Here is a 23965-nt window from a genome sequence, read left to right on the forward strand (position 1 = left end):
AATTATTATTACTATTATTATTATTATTACCATCACAAACAAAAATTCAAATAATAAATCTTAACTCAGTTGACTTCCCTCCACTCCCCGTCTTGGCGCCATTGTTTTTTGCTTGTTTTTTGCTTGTTTTTGTATATTCGTAACAATCCAATTTCGAAACCGTTTTATCCGTCTTAATACAAGGGACTTTAAAAAGTTCTATCGAAGTCAAACTCAAACTCATCAAAGGCTGCTCCTTTCAACTCCTCCTCCTCCTCCTCCTCTCCAGGCGGACAGCGATTCGGAAAGAAGTTGTGACACCGGTCTGGGCAGCGAGCAGAACAGCGAGGGCACAGGTGCAAATCCTGGCAAAGCGCCATGTGCCGGCGACGGGCGCGGATGGGGAAGGCCGCCCCGAAACGGGGTGACGGGGAATCCTCTGGGTGTGTGTGTGTGTGTGTGTGTGTGTGTGTGTGTATGACTGCCGCGAAACCCTTCCACATTTTTCCTTTTCCTTTTTTGTGCAGATGTGGCCCAGCTGACAGCCGTGATCCAAAAACTGGTCCCGGGGTCTCGGCTGGCGGAGGATATCTGCCAGGAAATCCTCTACATCCTCCCATACAGCGGGGCCAAGGACGGCGCTTTCGGGGAGCTGTTCCGGGAGCTGGACGCCCGCCTGGCGGAGCTGGGGATCTCGGGGTACGGGATTTCCAACACCAGCCTGGAAGAGGTTGGTAAACGGGAAAAAAGGATCTCCCTGCGTTGCAAAATAATAATCTGACCATCCGGAAAGCAACACGGCAGGCTAATAATATAAATACACTACAGTGGCACTGTGGTAGTGATAATGAATGTGCTAATGTGATCTATGGCGTATATTGAAAAAGATACGGCACAACATGCTCATACCTGCCAAGTTCCTCTCTGTAAAATAAGGGACTGGACCGAAAGTAGCATACCGGAAGTAACGCGGCGGCCATTTTGGAACTGGGCGGAGCATGCTCAGAAGTGACTTTTGATGCTGCTGTGCCCAGTTCAAAAATGGCTGCCGCACCAGAAGTCGAGCTGCAGCCATTTTGGAACTGGGCAGAGCAGCATCAAAAGTCGCTTCTGAGGATGCTCCGCCCAGTTCCAAAATGGCCGCCGCACCGGAATAAACCGGGGAAAAACAAAAAAAATCTGTTTTTTCGGCTGGGGACAGCCGGAAAAACGGGGGTTTCCCGGGGAAAACGGGAGACTTGGCAGCTATGCATGCTGGGGCAGGAGGTAAGATAAACCTGTCTGCCCGCTATCTGTGCCAATTCTTTCCTGCGTCAGGATACTTGCTCAGTACGCTTCCGTGCGTACTCCTCCTGCCAAGTTCTTAAAAACCTTTATTTCCAATTCAAATCAGCAGAGTTTGATCAGCAGCAAGAAAGTAATCAGCCTCTGTGTCTGTAAATAATGAAGAGCAGTTCTTTCTCAGTAAAACGCAGATCATAGAATCCTAGAGTTGGAAGAGACCACAAGGGCCATCCAGTAGAACCCCCTGCCAAGCAGGAAACACCATCAAAGCATTCCTGACAGATGGCTGCCAAGCCTCTGCTTAAAGACCTCCAAAGAAGGAGACTCAACCACACTCCTTGGCAGCAAATTCCACTGCCGAACAGCTCTTACTGTCAGGAAGTTCTTCCTAATGTCAGTTTCAAATCATTTTTCCAGAGTTTCTCCCGGAGGTTTAAATCTATATTGTTAATCCATTCCTCTTTTAAAGATGTCCTCCGTTTTCCTGTCTGTGATATGGGCATTTTGTGGTGCCTACAAGTAGTTCCTATGATCCCTGGGTCCCAAAAGACACCCCCGTTTTAAAGCATAATTTTGCTTTCCCCCCCAGATCTTCTTGAAGGTGGCAGAAGACACCAGTGTCGATGTCGCAGGTAACGTGAAGGCCAGCTGTCTTGTCTGTCAATCAATCAATCAATCAATCAATCAATCAGAATAAGGTCCACTATTTGACTATTGATTCAAACTCTAAAATGAATTTTATATACAGTGGACGCTCAGGTTGCGAACATGATCCGTGCGGGAGGCACATTCGCAACCCACATTTGCAACCCGCAGCACTGTGCCTGCGCATGTGTGGGTTGTGATTCGCCGCTTCTGCGCATGTGCAAAGTGCAATTTAGTGCTTCTGTGCATGCGCGAGTGCCGAAACCCAGAAGTAACCCATTTGGGTACTTCCGGGTTTGCGCAGTGCGCAACCCGAAAAGACGCAACCTGAAGCGTCTCTAACCCGCAGTATGATTGTAATTGACTTCTTATTTCTGTTCTTTGTATATCGTGTCGTTGTTTTATTGCTATGGCCGATGACTGACGCAAATGAAGATTCATTCATTCTGTCTGTCAATGCTGAGGACTAGAAACTTGGAGGGGTAGGAATTTGCTAAAGGTGCTCTTGAGACTTTCATTTCCAGACTGGGAAATGTGAATCTCCAAATATTTTGCTCTGAGACCAAACTGGGTTTATTCGTTTCGTTGTTGCATTTAGGGAGAAAAATAATAATTCTCCATTCACTTTCGTTATAAATTTCTCAACTTCTCTACTCGCCGTTTCGCTAACTAAAACAAAACAAAACAAAAAACCCCAAACGCTGCAAGCCTCACTCACATGGCAGTCGCTCCATCCCCTTGACTCTTTTTTGAATACACACACACACACACACACACACACACACAGAGGTTTGTTATCAAAAATTTCAGACTTTCAGCTGTTTGCAAATTGAATGAAAGCCACTGAAATAGCTTCAAGGGGTCTCCCAAAATTTGGCTGAAAATGCAGTTTTGATTTGCTCCTTGCAAACAGCTGAAAACCTGCAAAAAAATTCATAACAAACCTGACTTGCAATGGGGGTTGAATCATTTCGATTGCAACTGCATATAAAGGTAAAGGTAAAGGGGCCCCTGACCATCAGGTCCAGTCGTGTCCGACTCTGGGGTTGCAGTGCTCATCTCGCTCTATAGGCCGAGGAAGCCGGCGTTTGTCCGCAGACAGCTTCCGGGTCATGTGGCCAGCATGACAAAGCTGCTTCTGGCGAACCAGAGCAGCGCACGGAAACGCCGTTTACCTTCTCGCTTGGAGCGGTACCTATTTATCTACTTGCACTTTGACGTGCTTTCGAACTGCTAGGTGGGCAGGAGCTGGGACCGAGCAACGGGAGCTCACCCCGTCACAGGGATTCGAACTGCCGACCTTCTGATCAGCAAGCCCTAGGCTCTGTGATTTAACCCACAGCGCCACCTGGGTCCCGACAACTGCATATAATTTTTATTAAATCTCCGAAACTATTCCCAGACATCTTATATTTGACTTCACCGTTTTCTTTTGGAATGTTTAAGTTTTTTTTCTTTTTTAAAAATACTTCGTTTGTGTCAAATACATATTCCGTAGTTGACCTCCTATGTCACGTTTTATATTTTGAAATCTTGTAAGGTGATATTTTGGTTTTCTGCAAATTAACGTCGCTTTGACCGTATATACATCATATTTGACTTTCTTCCGGAACGTTATTTCTGGATTGTTTTAGTGGATGTTTTCATATGCTGTAATCCACTTTGGGACGTGGGTGGCACCGTGGCCCCAGCTCTTGCCAACCTAGCAGTTCGAAAGCACGTCAAAGTGCAAGTAGATCAATAGGTACTGCTCCGGCGGGAAGGTAAACGGCGTTTCCGTGCGCTGCTCTGGTTTCGCCAGAAGCAGCTTAGTCATGCTTGCCACATGACCCGGAAGAACTGTGGACAAACGCTGGCTCCCTTGGCCAGTAAAGCGAGATGAGTGCCGCAACCCCAGATTCGTCCGCGACTGGACGTAACAGTCAGGGGTCCCTTTGCCTTTTAAACCACTTTGATCCCCCCCCTTAATAATATAAAGCGGTAGAGAAATGAAATTAATAATTAATAATAACAATAATAAATAAATGAATTAATAATGATGATGATGATCATAATAATAAATAGAAAAAAGGCTCAATAGGTTTTTTTTGCAGAGATATTCACAACTACCTTTGCTCAACAATTTTGAGCAAGGAAACAAACAAACAAAAAACCCCCCAAAAGCACAACCCTGTCCGAATTTTCAGTTTTGGGAATATTCGATTTTCCAATTTGGTGATACCCTCTTTCACCACTGGGCAGGAGACACGGAGGCAGCCCCTGCCGACCTCAGGACGTCCACGCCGGCCTCTGGTTACACCCTGCGGACGTTGAGCGAAGATTTGGAAGCAGCAGACGCCGAGCCCGGTAAGTGCCGGAAGGTTCCGGAAAAAGTCGGTTTTGTGCCGCCCTCTTCTTGGGTGCCACCAAGATTCTTGGGAGAGGATATCTGCTGCGGTTCAGTTCTGTAGCGCCAGGATCGCTGCCCTCCAGTCGGGGTAGAAACTTGTCTGCAGTGCCAACGGATTTCTGTTTCCAGTATTTCCCACCCCAACAGTGGCCACAGTTGGCTTTTTGAGAGAGTTGCAAAAGGGCCGCCCTAGAAGGGGAGTGGCGTCATACAAAATGGCTGCCATGGAGTGGGAGTGGCACCATACAAAATGGCTGCCATAGAGCAGGTGTGGCGTCAGGCAAAATGGCTGCCATGGAAGGTGAATGGCATCACACAAAATGGCTTCCATAAAGCAGGTGTGGCGTCACACAAAATGGCTTCCATAGAAGGGGAATGGCATCCTGCAAAATGGCTGCTATAGAGCAGATGTGGCATAACACAAAATGGCTGCCGTGAAGGAGGTGTGGCGTCATGCAAAATGGCTGCCATAGAAGGGGAATGGCATTACACAAAATGGCTGCCATAGAGCAGGTGTGGCGTCACGCAAAATGGTTGCCATGGAGGGGGAAAGGCAGCCACGGAATTGTTGAGTTGGAAGGGACCCCGAGGGTCATCCAGCCCAGCCCCCTGCAATGCAGGAATCTTCCTCCCAAAGTGGGGCTGGAACCCCCGGCGCTGAGAGCAAGATTCTCACGCTCTACCAACTGAGCCACAGGAGAAATGCGTTGTGTGTGCTTTGTGTGGTCTTTTTCTTTCTTTTTAACAAAATCGAAAATCTCAAACCAGTGCAGAAACAGATAGGGGAGTTGAAATAGGAACGGCTTTTCTGTTTGCCCCTTGCTTCTCAACGTACAGGAAGTCCTGGGTGCGAATCCTGAAGGGCGGGCTGGCGGGCTTGAGATGCATCTAACTTCTCCCTTCTGTTCTTTCTTTCTCTCTCTCCCTTTCTCCCCTTCCTTCCTCCACCTTTACGCTTAAGTCAAAGGACGTAAGAAAGGTAAAAAAAAAAAAAAAAGCTTTGGGGGCAGGATTATTATTATTATTATTAATCCCGTCCTTCACCCCAAGGTCCTGGGTTCAGGTTACAGCAGTCAGAATGCCGTCTTAAAAACAGTTTAAAACTATTTCCTTTTGCAACAACAAGGTGCGTCCTGCAAATACTGCGCTGATGGTTGCAATGCATCCCTCACGCCAGAGCAGTACCAATAAGATAAATTGCAGTTGCAATTGAAATTATTCAGTGATAAATGCAAGTTATCCCAACTTCTCCAGCCTCGTTCTTAAATTGCATTTCCAGCTGAATTTGGGGGAACCGCTTGAAGCATCTGTCGTGCGGAGCTATTGCTGGGGCCCCGATTGGATTTGCTCCTTGCAAACGGCTGGAAAGTCTGCAAAATTTTGATTACAAATCTGATTTGTAATGAGGGGTTTTGAACAATTTCGAATGCAACTGAAAACGTTCTTCCAGCGGAATCTTTTGAAATTTGGAATGTTGGAATGCTGGAAATGTAAATGAGCGGATGGTACTTTTAGTAACTTTGCAACAGGGCCGGCTTTAGGGCCAGGCTGGGTGGCGCAGGGCGCCACGGCGCTGGCCCGCCAGGGGGGGGCGCCACGCAGCCTCGCCTGCCCACCCGCCGGCCGCTCCGCCGCGCAGCAAGCCCGCGCACCCACCCGCCACGCAGCAGCACCCTCAGCACCCCCGCTGCGCGCTGAGCCTGGCCGCCCGCCCGCCTGTCGCGCTGGAAAACGGGGGGGGCGGGGGGCGCTGGAGGGATCCGTCGCACCATGGCGCCAGGGCGCCAAAGGTGCTTAAGACGGCCCTGCTTTGCAAAAAACAAACCAACCCAAAAAGCTCACTGGGAAATGATAAACAACGAACTAATTACTGGTAGGTAGCCGTGTTGGTCTGCTGTAGTCGAAACAAAATTTAAAAATTCCTTCCAGTAGCACCTTTGAGACCAACTAAGCTTGTCATTGGTATCAGCTTTCGTGTGCATGCACACATGGTATCTGAAGAAGTGTGCATGCACACGAAAGCTCATACCAATGACAAACCTAGTTGGTCTCTAAGGGCTACAGGAAGGAATTCTTTTATTATTTTGTAACGAACTAATTAAGAAGTTTTAAATGGCAAAAGAGAGGGGGAACCCAGAAGCCTTTTTGCTAGGTCTGACTGGGCCAGAGTTACCGAAAATAAAATTGTTTATGCATGCAACTACCGCGGCAAGTATTTTATAAGCACCGAAGTGGAAGGAAACAGCAATATCCACAAATCCATTAACAAACTAGTGGACTTAGCCAAAATGGGAGAATTAACTGCTAGACTAAGAGAGTCGAACCAAAACACGTTTTGATGGCGAACCTGCTTTGCAATGGGAGTGTGTGTTGAATAGTTTTGATTGCAACCGTAAATAAAGAAGGCTGGCGTTATCTTAGAAGTGGGTTTTTGCCCCCTGGATTTTCAGCTGCACGGCTTCCCTCTCTCCCTTCTTTCCGGCAGCGGAAGAAGCCAAGGAGACGGACCTCTTGAGGGGCATGGGGGTGCAAGCCTCCCACCAGCTGGCGGGCTGGGCGCTGGTGCGGCAACAGCTTCGCGCCCTCTTCACTAAGCGCCTCCTGTACGCCCGGAGGAGCACCAGGGGAATTCTTGCGCAAGTATAACGCCCGACTCCTCTTCCGTTGGGGGTTTGGAAGAGGATGGAGGGTGGGCCAGGGAGGGAGGGAGGGAGGGAGACGAACTGGGGAGCTGGGGGTCTCTCTCGAGGCTGGCCTGCAGAATCGTAGAGTTGGAAAGGGGACCCCGAGGGTCATCCAGCCCAACCCCCTTGCAAACACAAAACAAAAGCCGTGACGACAGACAGTGAAAAATATTAAATACAGTGGTACCTCAACTTACGAATGACTCGACGTACGAATGTTTCGAGTTACGAACGGAGCTCCGTCTGCCATTTTGGATGCGGCGCAAATAGGATTTTTTCGACTTACAAATTTTTAATAGGGGTTGCTTCGACTTATGGATTTTTTTAAAAAAAATTCCCCATAGGCTTCTACTTATGATTTTTTTCGACTTACAAAGGTCCGTTCGGAACGGATTAAATCCGTAAGTCGAGGTTCCACTGTAATATCTATACAAATGCAATGTCCTGACGCATACTTTCAATAGTGTACAAACATTACTAATCTCAGTCTAAAGTGCAATAGAATCGCCGAATCCATAAGTAACCTGTTCCGGTACTTCCGGGTTCGGCGCGTTCGTATCCCATGATGTACGCAACTTGCAGCGAACGTAACCAGATGTATGACTGTATATATAACCAATAATGAATAAATACCAGCTAAATGGTCCTAACAGGTACATCAACTGACCGCGTGTTGCCTGTGATTGTTCAATTCTTCTCCGGTTGGCAGCTGCATATTCCTGCCTTTGGGCTGGGTGACCCTTGGGGTCCCTTCGTGCTCGACGATTCTACGAGGCGACCGGAGAGGTTTGCCTGCGACTGATCTGCCCGCTTCCTCCTTTTGCAGATTGTGCTTCCTGCCGTCTTTGTCTGCATCGCCCTCCTCTTCAGCCTCATCGTACCCCCATTCGGCAAGTACCCCCCTCTGCGCCTCGAACCCTGGATGTACGGACCTCAATATACCTTCATCAGGTGCGTCTCAGAACCAGGGCCGGATTTAGGTTTGGTGAGGCCCTCGGCTACTGAAGGTAACGGGGCCCTTTATAGGTCCAACAACACATTGTCGCTGTTTTTTTGTGTTGAATATATACTGTATGGTAAATTTATGGACCTAAGAGGTATCTAAAGTAAATTTTCACATCACAAGATATGCACAGTGGTACCTCGGGTTACAGACGCTTCAGGTTACAGACTCCGCCTACCCAGAAATAGTACCCCAGGTTAATAACTTTGCTTCAGGATGAAAACAGAAATTGTGCTCTGGTGGTGCGGCGGCAGCAGGAGGCATAGCTGCCAAGTTTTCACTTTTCTCGCGAGGAAGCCTATTCAGCATAAGGGAAAATCCCTGTAAAAAAGGGATAACTTGGCAGCTATGGCAGGAGGTCCCATTAGCTAAAGTGGTGTCTCAGTTTAAGAACAGTCCTCTGGAACGCATTAAGTTCTTAACCCAAGGTACCACTGTATTTTATCAAAGTAATGGTTGACCTGAAATACAATTAAGAAGAAGTACATTAATAATGAAATACAATTAAGAAGAAGTATATTAATAGTGAAATGACTTAAAATGATTTTTTATTCGTAACACATTGGCATTGGCCAATAACAAAAGTTCCTTTAGAAACACAATTTCCAAAGACTCACCATCTAGTCCAGGGGTCCCCAAATGAAGGCCCGGGGGCCGGATGCGGCCCAATCACCTTCTAAATCCAGCCCGCGGACGGTCCGGGAATTAGCATGTTTTTACATGAGTAGAATGTGTCCTTTTATTTAAAATGCATCTCTGGGTTATTTCTGGGGTCTGCCTGGTGTTTTTACATGAGTAGAATGTGTCCTTTTATTTAAAATGCATCTCTGGGTTATTTTTAGGGCATAGGAATTTGTTCATATTTTTTTCCAAAATATAGTCCGGCCCCCCATAATATCTGAGGGACAGTGGACCGGCCCCCTGCTGAAAAAGTTTGCTGACCCCTGATTCTAGTCTCTAGAAACTTGCTATAACATGAAATAATAATAGGTGCAAATATATGATGCCAACTACTAATAGTAATTATAAATAGCAGAATGAAGGCACCCTATATATAGAAAGGAGCAAACCAGTGATATTTGAGTGAGCAGGCTAGCAGGCGGGGCCCATGACTTACATCCTAGGAGCCGACACAACACAAAACACTGTTGCTGTACATAGGTTTTATTTTATTGGTTTTTTATCTTATATTTTGGAAGTGGTTTTTTTCCTTTAATTTTTTTTGCCCCCCCCCCAAGAGAGTGGGGCCCTAAGCTATAGTTTGTTTAGCTTATACATAAATCAGGCACTGCTCAGAACCCCTCCTTGGAGAGGACCAAACCTTTGGAAACTTTGCCTCTGGGAGTTTGGCCTGAATTTTGCAGGGGATTGAAAGATCTCCAGGTTGGGCGATATATCAGTAAACGGTCCGAAACTGGTTTGAAGCCCGTATCATGATGTCGGTGTCATAACTGTCAACCCGGCAATATAACGTGAATTGTTTGTGTGCCATGCAAAAATCGTAACCAGGGAAAACTGTGAAGCCAGCCCGTGCCTCTACACCAGGCACCCCCAAACTGCGGCCCTCCAGATGTTTTGGCCTACAACTCCCATGATCCCTAGCTAACAGGACCAGTGGTCGGGGAAGATGGGAATTGTAGTCCAAAACATCTGGAGGGCCGAAGTTTGGGGGTGCCTGCTCTACACCCATATTTCAGACATTGTGATTTATCAGGATATCACGATGTTTAGCTGGTTGAAAACCAGATACCGCCTGGGCCTTGCCGTGGTATACAATATTTTTTATTTAAGTCCGAAAAGAACTCCATTCTTCCGTATGTTTTTCCTTCATTCGGGTCTTTTTTATTTTTGCCGTCATTCACATACAGCGGAACCTCGGTTTTCGAACGTCTCGGAAGTCGGATGTTTCGGTTACTGGACGCTGGAAACCCGGAAGTCAATGTTTCCATTTTCAAACAGAAGTCGAATGGCTTCCACTGCGTGTACATGTTATTTTTCTCAATTTTCTGTGGACCGCCCTTTGGCTTTTGAACGTTTCAGAACTCGGAACGGTTTTCTGGAACAGATTACGTTCGTAAACAGAGGTGCCGCTGTAGTCCTTCAAAATCCGTTCCTCTTCTGTGGGAACCTGGCCTCCTTGCCATTTCTGCGCATGCAGAACTATGGCTGCTGTGGTCACATACGTAAAAAGTTTTGACCATCTTCCGTGAACTTTTTTGGTCTGCAGACAATGGTCATTTCTCTGTGCCCTCTGCTCCCTACCTTGCCGGCCGCAATAATTTCCTCCATGGTTTTTGGAAGGCAACCAAACCCCACAGGTCTGGAAAAATTCCTCCACCAGTTAGGAGACTCGTATTCTCTTCCCTTGGTAGAATGACAGATCTGGTGCAGAACACTTAACTTTTGGCTTCACCTCAACTCAAATCCCCCTGGTCTAATATCTCTAGCGCTGCAAGATTGTCACAAGAGCGCCTGGACTAAAATTGTCCATCAAAAACTTCACTCTGGTGGTTTATCACCACAACAGCTACTCACTTTGGGTTTTAGTAAAGCAACAATTCTAATTTTTCAGTGCCTAAATGATATCGAGTGTTAGAATGACTTGGCCACAATAAGGACATTTTGCCCATGGCATGATTATTTTCCATCTTCCCCTTTCGACTCTCTGGCACCCTATTTTCATAACCCAGCAATTCCAAAATATAGACGTGCTTCGACTCTCGCAAGATTGAATGTCTTGCCCTCAGCTGGACTTGAGGGACGATTTTTTTATTTCTATTCTTTGTATATCACATTGTTGTTTTATTGCTTTGGCCGATGGCTGATGCAAATAAAGATTCCTTCCTTCCTTCCTTCTTATTCCTCCCCCCCCCCGCAGTGACGACTCCCTGGGGGATGTTGGCTCCTCCCGGCTCCTCGAATCTCTTCTCCGTGAACCTGGCTTTGGGACCAAGTGTGTGAGGGACCTTCCAGAGCTGTGAGTACCTCACAGAGCAGTGTTTAAGGCAGGCACCCCCAAACTTAGAATAATAGAATCATAGAGTTGGAAGAGACCACAAGGGCCATCCAGTCCAACCCCCTGCCAAACAGGAAACACCATCAAACTTGGCCCTCCAGATGTTTTGGGACTACAATTCCCATCATCCCTGACCACTGGTCCTGCTAGCTAGGGATGGTTTGAGGGGGTTGAGGGCTCCCCAAAGTTGATGGGGGTTGATGGGCATGGGTGGGTGGGTGCTCCGCCATGGAATCGATTATGTGGGGTGCAACTTACCTGACCCCCCATATTTTATTCAAATTGGCTCCCCTGGGGCCACTACCCTGGGGCCACACACCCCATGACCTCTTTGCTTGCCTTGAGGGCTTCAGGAAGGCTCCGTGCCCGTCGGTGGCCCCCTACGAACGGGGCTTCATGACCCCGGAAGTGTCGCCGGCGCTGGCTTCGTTTTTCGAGAACGGCAACTGGACTTTGGCCAACCCATCCCCGGGCTGTGTCTGTAGCTCCCAGAAGTCTCGGAAGATGCTCCCGGATTGCCCTGAAGCGGCTGGGGGGCTCCCGCCTCCTCAGGTAAAGCCTGACCCCCCACCCCACTTTGAGGAAAGGCTGGCGTTAAGTATAATTGGTTTAATTCACACTGAAATTGGAATGGTATTAGTGAAATTCCACTGCAGTTGTATCCCAGCTCCATCTGGTACGCAGGCAGAGACCCTCCCTGCCCCACAGACTGTCTGGCCAGAGTGGTGCATGCTCTGGTTATCTCCCGCTTGGACTACTGCCATGCACTCTCCATGGGGCTACCTTTGAAGGTGACCCGGAAACTGCAACTAATCCAGAATGTGGCAGCTAGATTGGGGACTGGGAGCGGCCGTTGAGACCACATAACACTGGTCTTGAAAGACCGACATTGGTTCCCAGGACGTTTCCGAGCACAATTCAAAGTGTTGGTGCTGACCTTGAAAGCCCTAAACGGCTCAGTATCCCTGAAGGAGAGTCTCCACCCCCATCGTCTAGCCCGGACACTGGTGTCCAGCTCCGACAGTCTCGACCCAGTAGACCCGAAGGAGCGCCTCCACCCCTATCGTCCAGCCCGGACACTGAGGTCCAGTGCCGAGGGCCTTCTGGCGGTTCCCTCACTGCGAGAATTGAGGTTACAGGGAACCAGGCAGAGGGCCTTCTCAGTGGTGGCGCCCGCCCTGTAGAACGCCCTTCCGTCAGATGTCAAAGAGATAAATAATTACCCGACATTTAGAAGACATCTGAAGGCAGCCCTGTTCAGGGAAATTTTTAATGTGTGACATGTTAATGTATTTTAAATCTTTGTTTGAAGCAGCCCAGAGTGGCTGGGGAAACCCAGCCAGATGGGTGGGGTACAAATAGTAATAATAATAATTATAATTATTGGTGAAAATTTCCTGCATTGCAAGGGGGTTGGGCTAGATAACCCCCAGGTCTCTTTCCCCAACTCTACAGTTCCAAGAGCTGCTGGAGGGGGTCTTTACGTTGCCTTCTCCTTCCAGGCCCTCCCCGGTCAAGGAGTCCCCGCTGGGAGAAGAGGACGAGGACGTCGCCAAGGAACGGAAGAGGGTCACCGGTGGGGTCCCAGCTGGGGACATCCTCGTACTGCAACAGCTGACGAAGGTGAGGGGCAGGGGGGCGAGCAGGGAGGGGCAAACGCACGGCACCTTTTGACGGGCGATTGATTTCTTTAAGTCGTACGTGTGTCGCTAGGGAAGGGTCCTGCCAACTCCCCTTCTACTCTTCTTTTTTCATTTTCCACAACTTTAAATTGGGTTCCCCACATTTTGCAGCAATTTGCAATCAAAGGCTAGTACGGCATAGCTGCCAAGTACCCCGTTTTCCCCGGGAAACCCCCGTTTTTACTTACCTTTTTCTGGTGGTCCCCGTATCACTTCGTCTCCCATTTTTCTCCGTTATTTTCTCCTGCCGGCGGCCATTTTTTTTCTTTCCGATTTGCCCTTCTATGGGCACCAAAAATGGCCGCCACCGGCTTCAAAAGTCACATCTACGCATGACCGGAAGCGCATAGACGCGATTTCCAGTGTTGGCGGCGGCCACTTTTGGTGCCCATAGATGGGCGGAGCGACACCGGAAGTTGCGTCGACGCACTTCCTGACATTCATACAAGCGACTTTTGAAGCCAGCGGCGGCCATTTTTGGTGCCCTTAGAAGGGCAAAGCGACACCGGAAGTTACGTCGACACAACTTTCGGTGTTACATGGCTGCCGGTCCCGGGACTTGGAAGGTATGTAGTACGGTCGTACATTGGTTCCCGAACGGAATCCGTTCCGGAAGTCCGTTCGGCTTCCGAAAACGTTCGGAAACCAAGACGCGGCTTCCTGCAGCCCATTGGAAGCCGTGGAAGCCGCGCCGGACGTTTGGGTTCCAAAAAACACCCGCGAACCCAAACACTCACTTCTGAGTTCACGACGTTCAGAGGCCAAAACGTTCAACTTGCAAGGCGTTTGGGATCCAAGGTATGTGAGTATATTATTATTTGAATAATTTATTATTCATATCCCGCCCATCTTGCTGGGTTTCTCCAGCCACTCTGGGCTGCTTCCAACAAAATATTAAAATACAATGGTCTGTTAAACATTAAAAGCTTTCTTAAAAGGCCGTGGGTTATTTAATTAGCTGAAGGCCCGGGAGAAGAGGAATGTTTAAATCTAAAAGAGAATTCTATTAAAATATAGGAGCTGGATGGGGGAGGGGGAGCAAAGATCTTTCCTTAAGTTACAGTCATTTCCTGAAGGCCTGTCGAAATATAAAACAGTATTCCGTCGCTAGCAGGAGAACAAGGAGGAGGCAGCTGGTATGGCTTCCCTGCAGAGGGGATCCCAAAGTTTGGGAGCAACCACCGGGAAGGCCCCGCCTGGAGGGCGGGGCAGGAAGATGCTCCTTCGCCCTGCGAAGGAAGCGTGTCAATCTGGAAGCGCTCCCTAGTGGGCGGGGAGAGGAATTCAGATGTGACTGCCAGCCTTGCTATTCTTTCCCCAGATCTACCGGAGGACCAAGAAGCCAGCGGTGGATCGCTTGTGCGTGGGGATCCCTCCGGGGGAAGTAAGTGACCTTGCGGGGTAGGAATCAGGAGTTCTCAAGGAGAGGCATCTCCCGCACTCAGGATTCTCCCACCTTCTGCGTGGGCTAGATGCGCAGGGGACAGCTCCTAGGGGCAGATAACCCTTTGACCCCCCCCCCTATAATATTCGAGGGCCCCCCAAAGTTGCTGGGCATTGCTGTTCAAATGGTGTGTATGTGTTGCATCTTGTGATCTTATTATGTGGGGTGGGACTTACCTGGCCGCTGTCTCCCTCCCCCCCAAATATTTTATTTAAGTTGGCATCCCTGACCAGATAAGAGGCTGTCTGGGGTGTCCAAACACAGGACAGTGCCCCCCTCCCCGCATATTGCTGCGCAGAAGATGTCTTTTTAAATTTATTTATTTGTTTTTTCAAATTGAAATTTTACAGAGATATATCAAACATCCATCATAAAAATAAGGTTCCAAGGAATCTCCTGGACTTCCACGCCCCCCGCCTTTTGTAGGTCCAATTATTAATCATTTGGGACACAGGTGGCACTCTGGTCTAAACCACTGAGCCTCTTGGGCTTGCCGATAAGAAGGTCGGCGGTTCGAATCCCGCGACGGGGTGAGCTCCCGTTGCTCTGTCCCAGCTCCTGCCAACCTAGCAGTTCGAAAGCACGCCAGTGCAAGTAGATAAATAGGTATCGCTCTGGCAGGAAGGTAAACGGTGTTTCCTCATGCGCCAGAAGCAGTTTAGTCCTGCTGGCCACATGACCCGGAAAGCTGTCTGCGGACAAACGTCAGCTCCCTCGGCCTGAAAGTGAGATGAGCGCCACAACCCCAGAGTCGCCTTTGACTGGACTTAACTGTCCAGATGACCTTTACCTTTACCTTTTTTTACCTTATTAATCATTTCTTCCCGCATCTTTTACGATGATCCAAATCTTTTACATCTCCGTCGTGTCCAGAAGTCACCCTTAAACTACAAGCGATATTCCAATAGATCTAGCTTTCATAAGAACACCAGAAGAGTAGGTAATAATAACAGCAATAATTTATTATTTATACCCCATCCATCTTGCTGGGTCTCCCCAGCCACTCTGGGTAGATCTAGGGGGACCCACTTTGCCCCTCCCCCATCAAAAGGTGGGCAAAAAAGCTCTCCTTCCATGCAGAGAGACAGCGCTCCTGCTGCAGGATTGCTACTTCTTTGGGACACCTCCCGGTATTTGAGCACTACGCCTCTGTTTGTAACTGGTACCCAGACGCAGATCGCCTTTTCCGCTCATGCAAAACTGTTGGTTTTTCTTTATCTTAAAGTGGTCCGTGATGCTACGCAGGAACGGGGTTGGTTAATTGAAGCCTACAGGTGTATGTTTGCAGTTTGACCTACCTACCGTGTTTTCCCGAAAATAAGACACTGTCTTATATTTATTTTTCCTCAAGAAGACACACTATGGCTTATTTTCGGGGGTGTCTCATTCCAGTGGGAAGGGCTCACTGCGGCAGGGCCAAGGGCAGCGAGCTGTTGCCGGGGGGGGGGGGCGCCGCGCCCATGTCTTATTTTCGGGGTATGGCTTATATTGCGGAAATGCGTAGAAATCCTGCTACGGCTTATTTTATGGGTATGTCTTACTTTCGGGAAAACAGGGTAGCTGTGGTCTCTTGCCTTATTGCCTAATTGGAAAGGGGAGTGACTTTATGCACCAGATGCAGGAAGGGATGTGATAGGATAATTGATTATTTGGAGCTGTATTTAAGTTGATCAAATGTTTTGTAAGCTGCTGCTGGGGGCTGGCGAGGAGGAGTGATGGCTCGCAGCGTTCACTGCCATGGTTTTGAAATAAAACTAAGCAGAGATATTGCGGACAGCCTTTTATTTCAATAGGAGTATAGCATCTAGATCAAGGGAAGTAATAGTACCACTGTATTCTGCTCTGGTCAGACCTCACTTGGAGTACTGTGTCCAGTTCTGGGCACCACAGTTCAAGAAGGATACTGACAAGCTGGAACGTGTCCAGAAGAGGGCAACCAAAATGGTCAAAGGCCTGGAAACGATGTCTTATGAGGAACAGCTTAGGGAGCTGGGTATGTTTAGCCTGGAGAAGAGAAGGTTAAGGGGTGATATGATAGCCATGTTCAAATATATAAAAGGATGTCATATAGAGGAGGGAGAAAGGTTGTTTTCTGCTGCTCCAGAGAAGCGGACACGGAGCAATGGATTCAAACTGCAAGAAAGAAGATTCCACCTCAACATTAGGAAGAACTTCCTGACAGTAAGAGCTGATCGGCATTGGAATTTGCTGCCAAGGAGTGTGGTGGAGTCTCCTTCTTTGGAGGTCTTTAAGCAGAGGCTTGACAGGCATATGTCAGGAATGCTTTGATGGTTGTTTCCTGCTTGGCAGGGGGTTGGACTGGATGGCCCTTCTGGTCTCTCCCAACTCTATGATTCTATGATTCTTCGCCCTCAGTCGCTGCGCACGCTCTGTGTTGGCGCAAAAGTCCAACAAAATCTTTTCCCGCAGTGTTTTGGTCTCCTGGGGGTCAACGGCGCTGGGAAAACGTCAACTTTCAAAATGCTAACGGGAGACTCGCAGGTGACGTCGGGGAGGGCCTTCCTGAAAGGCTACAGGTCAGTGCCAATTGGCAAAAGCACCTAAATCTAAATCAAGTAAGTGTTGGAAATGTAAAGAGAAAGAAGGTTCTTTTTATCATACGTGGTGGTCTTGTAGTATGGTTAAAGCTTTACTGGGAAATGATGTGTAATGAAATGAAAAGGATGTTAAAAATAAACTGTAAAACTGGAAGAATAAGAAACCGAGATAAACGTTTTTAAATAAAGGAATGGAAATGGTTTCTTGAATTTTTACAGATAAACTGCAAACAGATAAGAACATTGGCAGGGTTATCGTTATGACCTGCAGTTTTATAAGAGTATATATTTAGATGAATAAATGAGCAAATTAAGTTAATTTGAATATGCGGAAGATATTAAAAATGAATTTAAGGAACCGCAGAAAGAAAGGGGGAAGGAAGTCGAGTTTGAAAATGTCGAAATGATTGTAAAATGAGTGAAATGTATAAACTTGAAAAGTATAATTGAAAATTTAAGAAAAGGGGGGGGTAGAGAGACCTGTGTTTACCTGGCATGATCATTATTTCTTGCTTCAAGCCTCCTCTCTCTCCAATACCCACCTTTCTCACCCCCTCACTTACAGCGTGCTCACTGACCTGCAAGCCGTCCACCAGAACATGGGGTATTGCCCCCAGTTTGACGCCATCAACGACCTGCTAACCGGACGCGAACATCTCGTCTTCTACTCTCGCCTGCGCGGGGTTCCGGAGACCGAAATTCCTGGGGTAAGAGTTGCAAAAACGCCGGCTCTCTGGCACCCTGGCGGCACAGCAGCTGAAAAAGCACTCTGTGCATGCTCAGATAGTGCCTTGGTTGTTTATTACAGTCGTACCTTGCATCTCGGAAGCCAAACGTCCGACGGGGCTTCCGATCGGCTGCAGGAGCTTCCTGTAGCCAATCGGAAGCTGCGCTTTGATTTCCAAACGTTTGGGAAGTCAAACGGACGTCCGGAACAGATTCCTTTCAACTCCCAAGGTACGCCTGTGTTATTATTATTATTATGGGGGCAAATCTAGGTTCTGTTGGCTCTGCCTGCCTTTTGCTCTGGCGCCTCCTGCTGCTGGGCTCCGCACCTCTTGCCCAACTGGTATTTCTCTCCCCGCCAGGTGGTCAAATGGGGGCTGTCGACGCTTGGCCTGGCTGCCTACGCGGACAGGCCCGCCGGGCGGTACAGCGGCGGCAACAAACGCAAGCTCTCCACGGCCATCGCGCTCATCGGAGCGCCACCGGTCATCTTTCTGGTCAGTGATTCATCGTCGGCCATTTTTAAAGCTGGAAGGGGGGGAGCAGTGTTAGCGAACCTGGCGAGGCCTCGCGAAAGTGGCTTGAAATTTCGTTTGCTTGCGGGGTTCCAGGATGAGCCGACGACGGGAATGGACCCTCGGGCCAAGCGCTTCCTCTGGAACTGCATCCTTGGCGTGATAAGGGACGGCCGGTCGGTGGTCCTCACGTCCCACAGGTAAACAAAGGCAAAATCTCTCTCTCTCTCTCTCTCTGGATTTAGAATCGATATGATATGATAATCTTTATTGTCATTGTCCCAGGCAGACAACGAAATTGAACATCTACATCATACTTACACAACCATCAGCATAATTACTCCCTAAAAACTCTAATACCCCTCCTGATTTATCTCCTAGAACTCTGATGCCCCATGACTGAATACAGACCCTCCCTCACCGACTGCCTTTCTCTGCATTCAAAATCGAAATCACTCTCGGATAAAAGCTATTTCTCAGGCGGCTCGTTCTGGTCTTTATGACCCTATACCTCCTTCCAGAAGGCAGAAGCTGAAAGAGATCATTTCTGGGGCGCACACTGTTTTGCACAATATCTGCAGCTTTCTTTTGCACCTGGAGGCATAGATTTGATCCGAAGTGGGAAGAGTGCACCCAATTATCCTCTCCGCAGTCTTTACGACCCTGGACAGCGCTGTTCTTTCCCCAACCGTGCAACTCCCAAACCACACACCACACAGACCATAGGTTAATACACTTTCTACAATACAGTGGTAAAATGGCCTCAGCAGCTCCTTTGAGAGATTGTTTTTCTGGAGGATTCTCATAAAGTATAGCCTCTGCTGTGCTCTCTTCATCAGATCAATAGGAGTATAATCAATTATAATTATAATTATAATTATAATTATTTTAGCCATGCAGATCTGCGAAAGGCCCCATTCTCCCTCCCAGCAACCAGGGTGAATATCCAGGCAGAAATTCCACAGGTGCAGATTCCCCCGCCATTTACCAGAGAGGCACCATATGAAACATTGGGGGTGAGGCTGAAAGGAGCTAACCGCCCTTCCTTCTCCTCTTTTCTCCCCCCTGCTAGCATGGAGGAGTGCGAGGCACTTTGCACCAGGATGGCGATCATGGTGAACGGCCGTTTCAGATGTCTGGGGAGTGTGCAGCATCTGAAGAACAAGTGAGCCTCGGGCGGTGATGGGGAAGGCTGTTTTGTATTGATAATGTACTGTTTGGGGGTGGGATTTCAGTCCTAAAGGCCACACCCCTTTCTCCAGGCCGCACCCCTCACTTTGATCACACCCCCTTTCTCCAGACCACAACCCCTCACTTTGACCACACCTCTTCACTCTAAGCTGCACCCCTCACATAAACCACACCTCCTCTCTGCAGGACACACCCCTCACATTATGTCACACCTCCTCTCTCCAGGCCACACCCCTCACATAAACCACACCTCCTCCCTCTAGGCCACACCCCTCACATAAGTCACACCTTCTCTCTCCAGGCCACACCCCTCACATAAACCACACCTCCTCCCTCTAGGCCACACCCCTCACATAAGTCACACCTCCTCTCTCCAGGCCACACACCTTGCATAAACCACACCTCCTCCCTCCAGGCCACACCCCTCACATAAGTCACACCCCCTCTCTCTGAGCCTGCTTTACCCCTAGATTTTATTTTACCTAGCCAGAACGAGATCCCAGGATCCTTTGAGGCAAACCAAGCGCTTTAAACGTGTTTCAAATGTGAGGTGCAGATGCCGCCACAGACTGTGGGTGTAATTCAGCCGGCTTAGACTCAAGAGTAGACCTAACTGAAACGAATAGGCCTGCGTTACTTATTTTTATTTCATTTACGGCATTTCTCTCTCGCCTCGGTCCTCTCCCCCCATTTGATCCCCACAACGACCCTGTGAGGCGGGTCAGGCCGAGAGATGGAAACCCTTATATCTGTTGGAGAGAATGGATCTTTATCTTTTTTATTCCTTTTACTCCTGAATTTCTCGCCGAAACAACAACCCCTGTTCCCGCCCCGGTTTCTCTGCCTAGGTTCGGAGACGGCTACACCATCGTCCTCCGGGTCTCCAGCGCCGACCTGGGTCCTGTGGAGGAATTCATCCAAGACTCTTTCCCCGGAATCATCTTGAAGGAGAAGCACCATTGCACCCTCCAGTACCAGCTGCCTTCTCGCAGCTGCTCCCTGGCCAATATCTTTGGCATCCTCTCAGCTCACCAGACCACCTTCCACATTGAAGATTACTCCGTTTCGCAAACGACCCTCGACCAGGTGAGGCCGGCGGTGTGAGTGGGGACCCCCTAACAGCCCCCCAAATACTCTTTCCAAACAAAACTTCCCCCTGTTTTGTTTCCCTTCACACTTCTGAGAATCCACCCAGTTTCATTCCGATTCCTGCAGTCATAAGGACTGGTAACTTAACTTTAGAGGTTGGGCCCTTGAAGGTCACTTGGAGAATTTGGCCGGTCCAAAACGGAGTGGTTTTGTGAAGAATAAAGGTAAAGGTAAAGATAAAGGAACCCCTGACCATTAGGTCCAGTTGCGGACGACTCTGGGGTTGCGGCGCTCACCTCGCTTTATTGGCCGAGGGAGCCAGCGTACAGCTTCCAGGTCATGTGGCCAGCATGACTAGCCCACTTCTGGCGAACCAGAGCAGCGCATGGAAACGCCGTTTACCTTCCCGCTGGAGCGGTACCTATTTATCTACTTGCACTTTGATGTGCTTTCGAACTGCTAGGTTGGCAGGAGCAGGGACTGAGCAATGGGAGCTCACCCCATTGCGGGGATTCGAACCGCCGACCCTCTGATCGGCAATCCCTAGGCTCAGTGGTTTAACCCACAGTGCCACCCACATCCCCTTTTGTAAAGAATAACGCCATTTTAAAATGTAATATCCTCCTTTGGCTTTCTCTCACCGCCCCGTTCCCTTTTGCCGCAAGGTGTTCGTTCACTTCGCCAAAGACCAAAGCGACGAGGATAGCTCCCCCGCGGACCACTCCCCAGCCCCCAGCCGCTGGAGAAGAATCCTCGGTTTACTGGAGGACAAGAACTTAGAAGAAACCCGGGTTTGAGAGACACGATCGGGACTTGAACCTCGTATTGAGGGTGGGGCATTGGGGGGGGTCGTCTCCACGCCCCTGAAGGTGGACTTGAACCCACACGAGTGACCCCCTCCATTTCCCTGCGTCTCAGAGGCTCTGCCTTCTCAAAGGAGCGAATGTAAGGACGGGGTCTCTCAGGAGCTAATGCTTAACAGGCAGTGCCCCCCATCCTTAGATCCCTCCGGTAAGGGGGTCTGGAAAGCAGAGAATATGTAGGTATGGAGCTGTGGGGGGGGGGGCGGGCAGGGAAGAGAAATGAATTTGGAGATCTGAACCTACCTCATTTGCCCTTCCCGAACCAATACACGAACTGAAATGGGGCCGTTTTTCCGGGATTCGCGTTCTGCCGAATTTTCTCCACATGCAAAAATTGTGTATTTGCATTCACACACACACACACACACACACACACATGCGAAGTATATATTAGGTGGGAATCATGTGCGGAAAATTAAGCATAGCTGTGAAAACGATGTTGTATCCCGGAAGGTCTCGTTTACAAGATGGAGTAAAGCTTTTTGCAAGCTGGTTTTAAATTGCTGGACTTGGCAGGCGCAGCATTAGAGAAACCAACAATTTAAAAGCTGGGGGGGGGGGGTTGCAGCTAGGTCATAGCTGCCAAGTCTCCCGTTTTTCGCGGGAACCTCCCGGATTTTAATCCGTTTCCCGCTGTTATCCCGAATAGAAAAAAAATCCTATAAACCCCCCGATTTCCTACCTGCCAGGGAGGCTCCTTCTGCGCATGTCTGGACATGCGCAGAACCGATTTTGGGTGCCGCTCTGCCCATGTCTGGGCACCGGGAATCGGGCAGAGTGGTACCGGAAGTCGCTTCTACGCATAGAAGCGACTTCCGGTGCCGCGCCGCTGATCCCGGACTTTTTCAACGGGAGACTTGGCAGCTATGAGCTAGGTAAAGGGGCAGAACGGGAGGTGTTTTGAGAACTTTGGAGTTTGGCCTCTGGCAAATGGCTGCTGTGCATCATAAAATAACTTATTCTTGCTTTTGCCGCTAGCGCATCCTGAGCAGAGTCTCCCCCCCTTCTCTGCTTTGCTGTGGTTGATATTTTGTTGCCCAGCTCGTTTTGGCCAAAGTTGATGAACTTTTTAAAAATGAATTCCCCCAACCCCAACCCCCAAAATGGAATTTTCAGAGCTAGAGTCGTACCTCGCAAGTTGAACAGAATCCATTCTGGAAGTCCGTTCGACTTCCAAAACGTTCGGAAACCAAAGCACAGCTTCCGATTGGCAGCAGGAAGCTCCTGCTGCCAATCGGAAGCCGCGCTTGACGTTTGGCTTCCGAAAATAGTCCACAACCTGGAACAGTGACTTCCGGGTTTGCTGCGTTTGGGAGCTAAAACGTTTGAGAACTAAGCTGTTCAAAAGCCAAGGTACGGCTGTGTTTTTAAGGAAATTAAATGTCAACACTTCCCACACGGGTTGCCATACGCCTGGGTTTTCCGACGGATGAATCCCGGATATGTCGGGGGTGGGGAACTATGGCACCCCTATTTCAAATTAACGCCTGCCTTCGTTCTCTGCTGGGTTCTCTCCTGCCCCAGTTTTTGGACAACCATATGCATAGTTTTTCAGCATGAGTGGTCGTTCGGACGTTCAGAGAATGCGCTGGCTGCTGCAATTTTCTAGGGGAAAAACGCCTGGGGAATTCAAGGCCCGTGGCTGTGCCCACTTCTTACAATCTGGGAGTTCGGTGGCACAGTGTGAGAGAGGGAGGGGGGTCTCTATTTGCAGCTGGCAGCGGCTTGCTCACATGGCAGGGGTCGGACTCAGCCCCTGGTGTACCCCCAAGCTGCTTTGCTGTCCTTTCTGCAGATGGGGGCCGCTCACCCTCATCGTACATTCTGCCTTCAGCTCCTTATGTTTATATGCTGGACGTTGGAAACAAACATATATATATATATGCTATGAATAAAAATGCTATGTTCTGTTAAGAGCGCCTCTTGCCACCTGTGTGTCTGTCTGTAGAATCATAGATTCTGGCCCAATCGCCTTCTCAATCCGGCCCGCGAACAGTCCAGGAATCAGCATGTTTTTACATGAGTAGAATGTGTGCTTTTATTTAAAGGGGCATAGGAATTTGTGGGGCATAGGAATTTATTTGTGGGGCATAGGAATTCGTTCATTTCCCCCCCCCTTCAAAATATAGTCCGGCCCCCCACAAGGTCTGAGGGACAGTGGACCGGCCCCCTGCTGAATAAGTTTGCTGACCCCTGAATTCTAATTCCTTCCCTCTGCGTTTTATTTTGTCTTCTGGGACGATTCCACCAGCGAGAAATGAGTTGGAGAGGTCCCACTGAAAAAGGCAGAGGAGGGAGGAGGCAAACGTCTGGCTGTGCAGTACAGTGATTAGGGTGTTGGACGAGGACCTGAGGCCAAGGTTCGAATCCCCACTCTGCCGATCTAAAATGGCAGAGTCACCTTGTCCTCTATTGCTCTGCATTTCAGGAGAAATCGGATTCAGTTTCCGTTTCAAATTCAGGGGAGCGTGAATCTCCTTGGAGATGTCCCCTGAATTTTGCCGGACAGTTGTCCGAATGAGGAACATGCCTGAAAATACAAAGACCGGGGTTAAGCATGCAAACACGTTCCTATTGGTGACAGCAACGTGCAAAGACACGCCGTATCAGGGGAGAAGGCAGAGAAACAAACGAATAGATTCTGCGAAAATGCATACGAATGTCTGTATTATACCGGACGAAATTTGCACGGAAATGCTGTCGGATTTTCAAGATTTCCCCCGGAAACAATTGCAAATGTGAGCAACTGAACTTGAGACTAGGGCGGGGGGTGGGTGGGGGGACCACAAACAAACCAGGAGCTGAGAGAAACGGAATGCAGCGGATTCACGCATCGCCAGCTTGTTCCCAGTCCGTCTCAATTTCACATGCATTTCTTCCATCCATTAGTCTGCCCT

General features: G+C 48.9%; 1 protein-coding gene across 1 annotated transcript in view; it reads left to right on the forward strand.

The window, feature by feature from the left end:
- The window catches only part of ABCA7 (ATP binding cassette subfamily A member 7), a 78265-nt gene extending 55283 nt beyond the window's left edge, over nucleotides 1–22982 (forward strand). The window contains 18 exon segments of the mRNA XM_088671370.1: nucleotides 269–335; nucleotides 507–709; nucleotides 1853–1895; nucleotides 4150–4254; nucleotides 6783–6937; nucleotides 7808–7932; nucleotides 10863–10961; nucleotides 11354–11684; nucleotides 12395–12397; nucleotides 12399–12623; nucleotides 14004–14066; nucleotides 16557–16663; nucleotides 17250–17391; nucleotides 17773–17907; nucleotides 18022–18125; nucleotides 18998–19090; nucleotides 19965–20202; nucleotides 20871–22982. Of these exon segments, the coding sequence (XP_088527496.1) occupies nucleotides 269–335; nucleotides 507–709; nucleotides 1853–1895; nucleotides 4150–4254; nucleotides 6783–6937; nucleotides 7808–7932; nucleotides 10863–10961; nucleotides 11354–11684; nucleotides 12395–12397; nucleotides 12399–12623; nucleotides 14004–14066; nucleotides 16557–16663; nucleotides 17250–17391; nucleotides 17773–17907; nucleotides 18022–18125; nucleotides 18998–19090; nucleotides 19965–20202; nucleotides 20871–21002 (2370 nt within the window). The 3' untranslated portion in view covers nucleotides 21003–22982.
- The last annotated feature ends 983 nt before the right edge of the window (nucleotides 22983–23965 follow it).

Source organism: Zootoca vivipara, chromosome 6 (assembly GCF_965207765.1).
Source record: "Zootoca vivipara chromosome 6, rZooViv2.hap1.1, whole genome shotgun sequence".
NCBI lineage: Eukaryota > Metazoa > Chordata > Lepidosauria > Squamata > Lacertidae > Zootoca > Zootoca vivipara.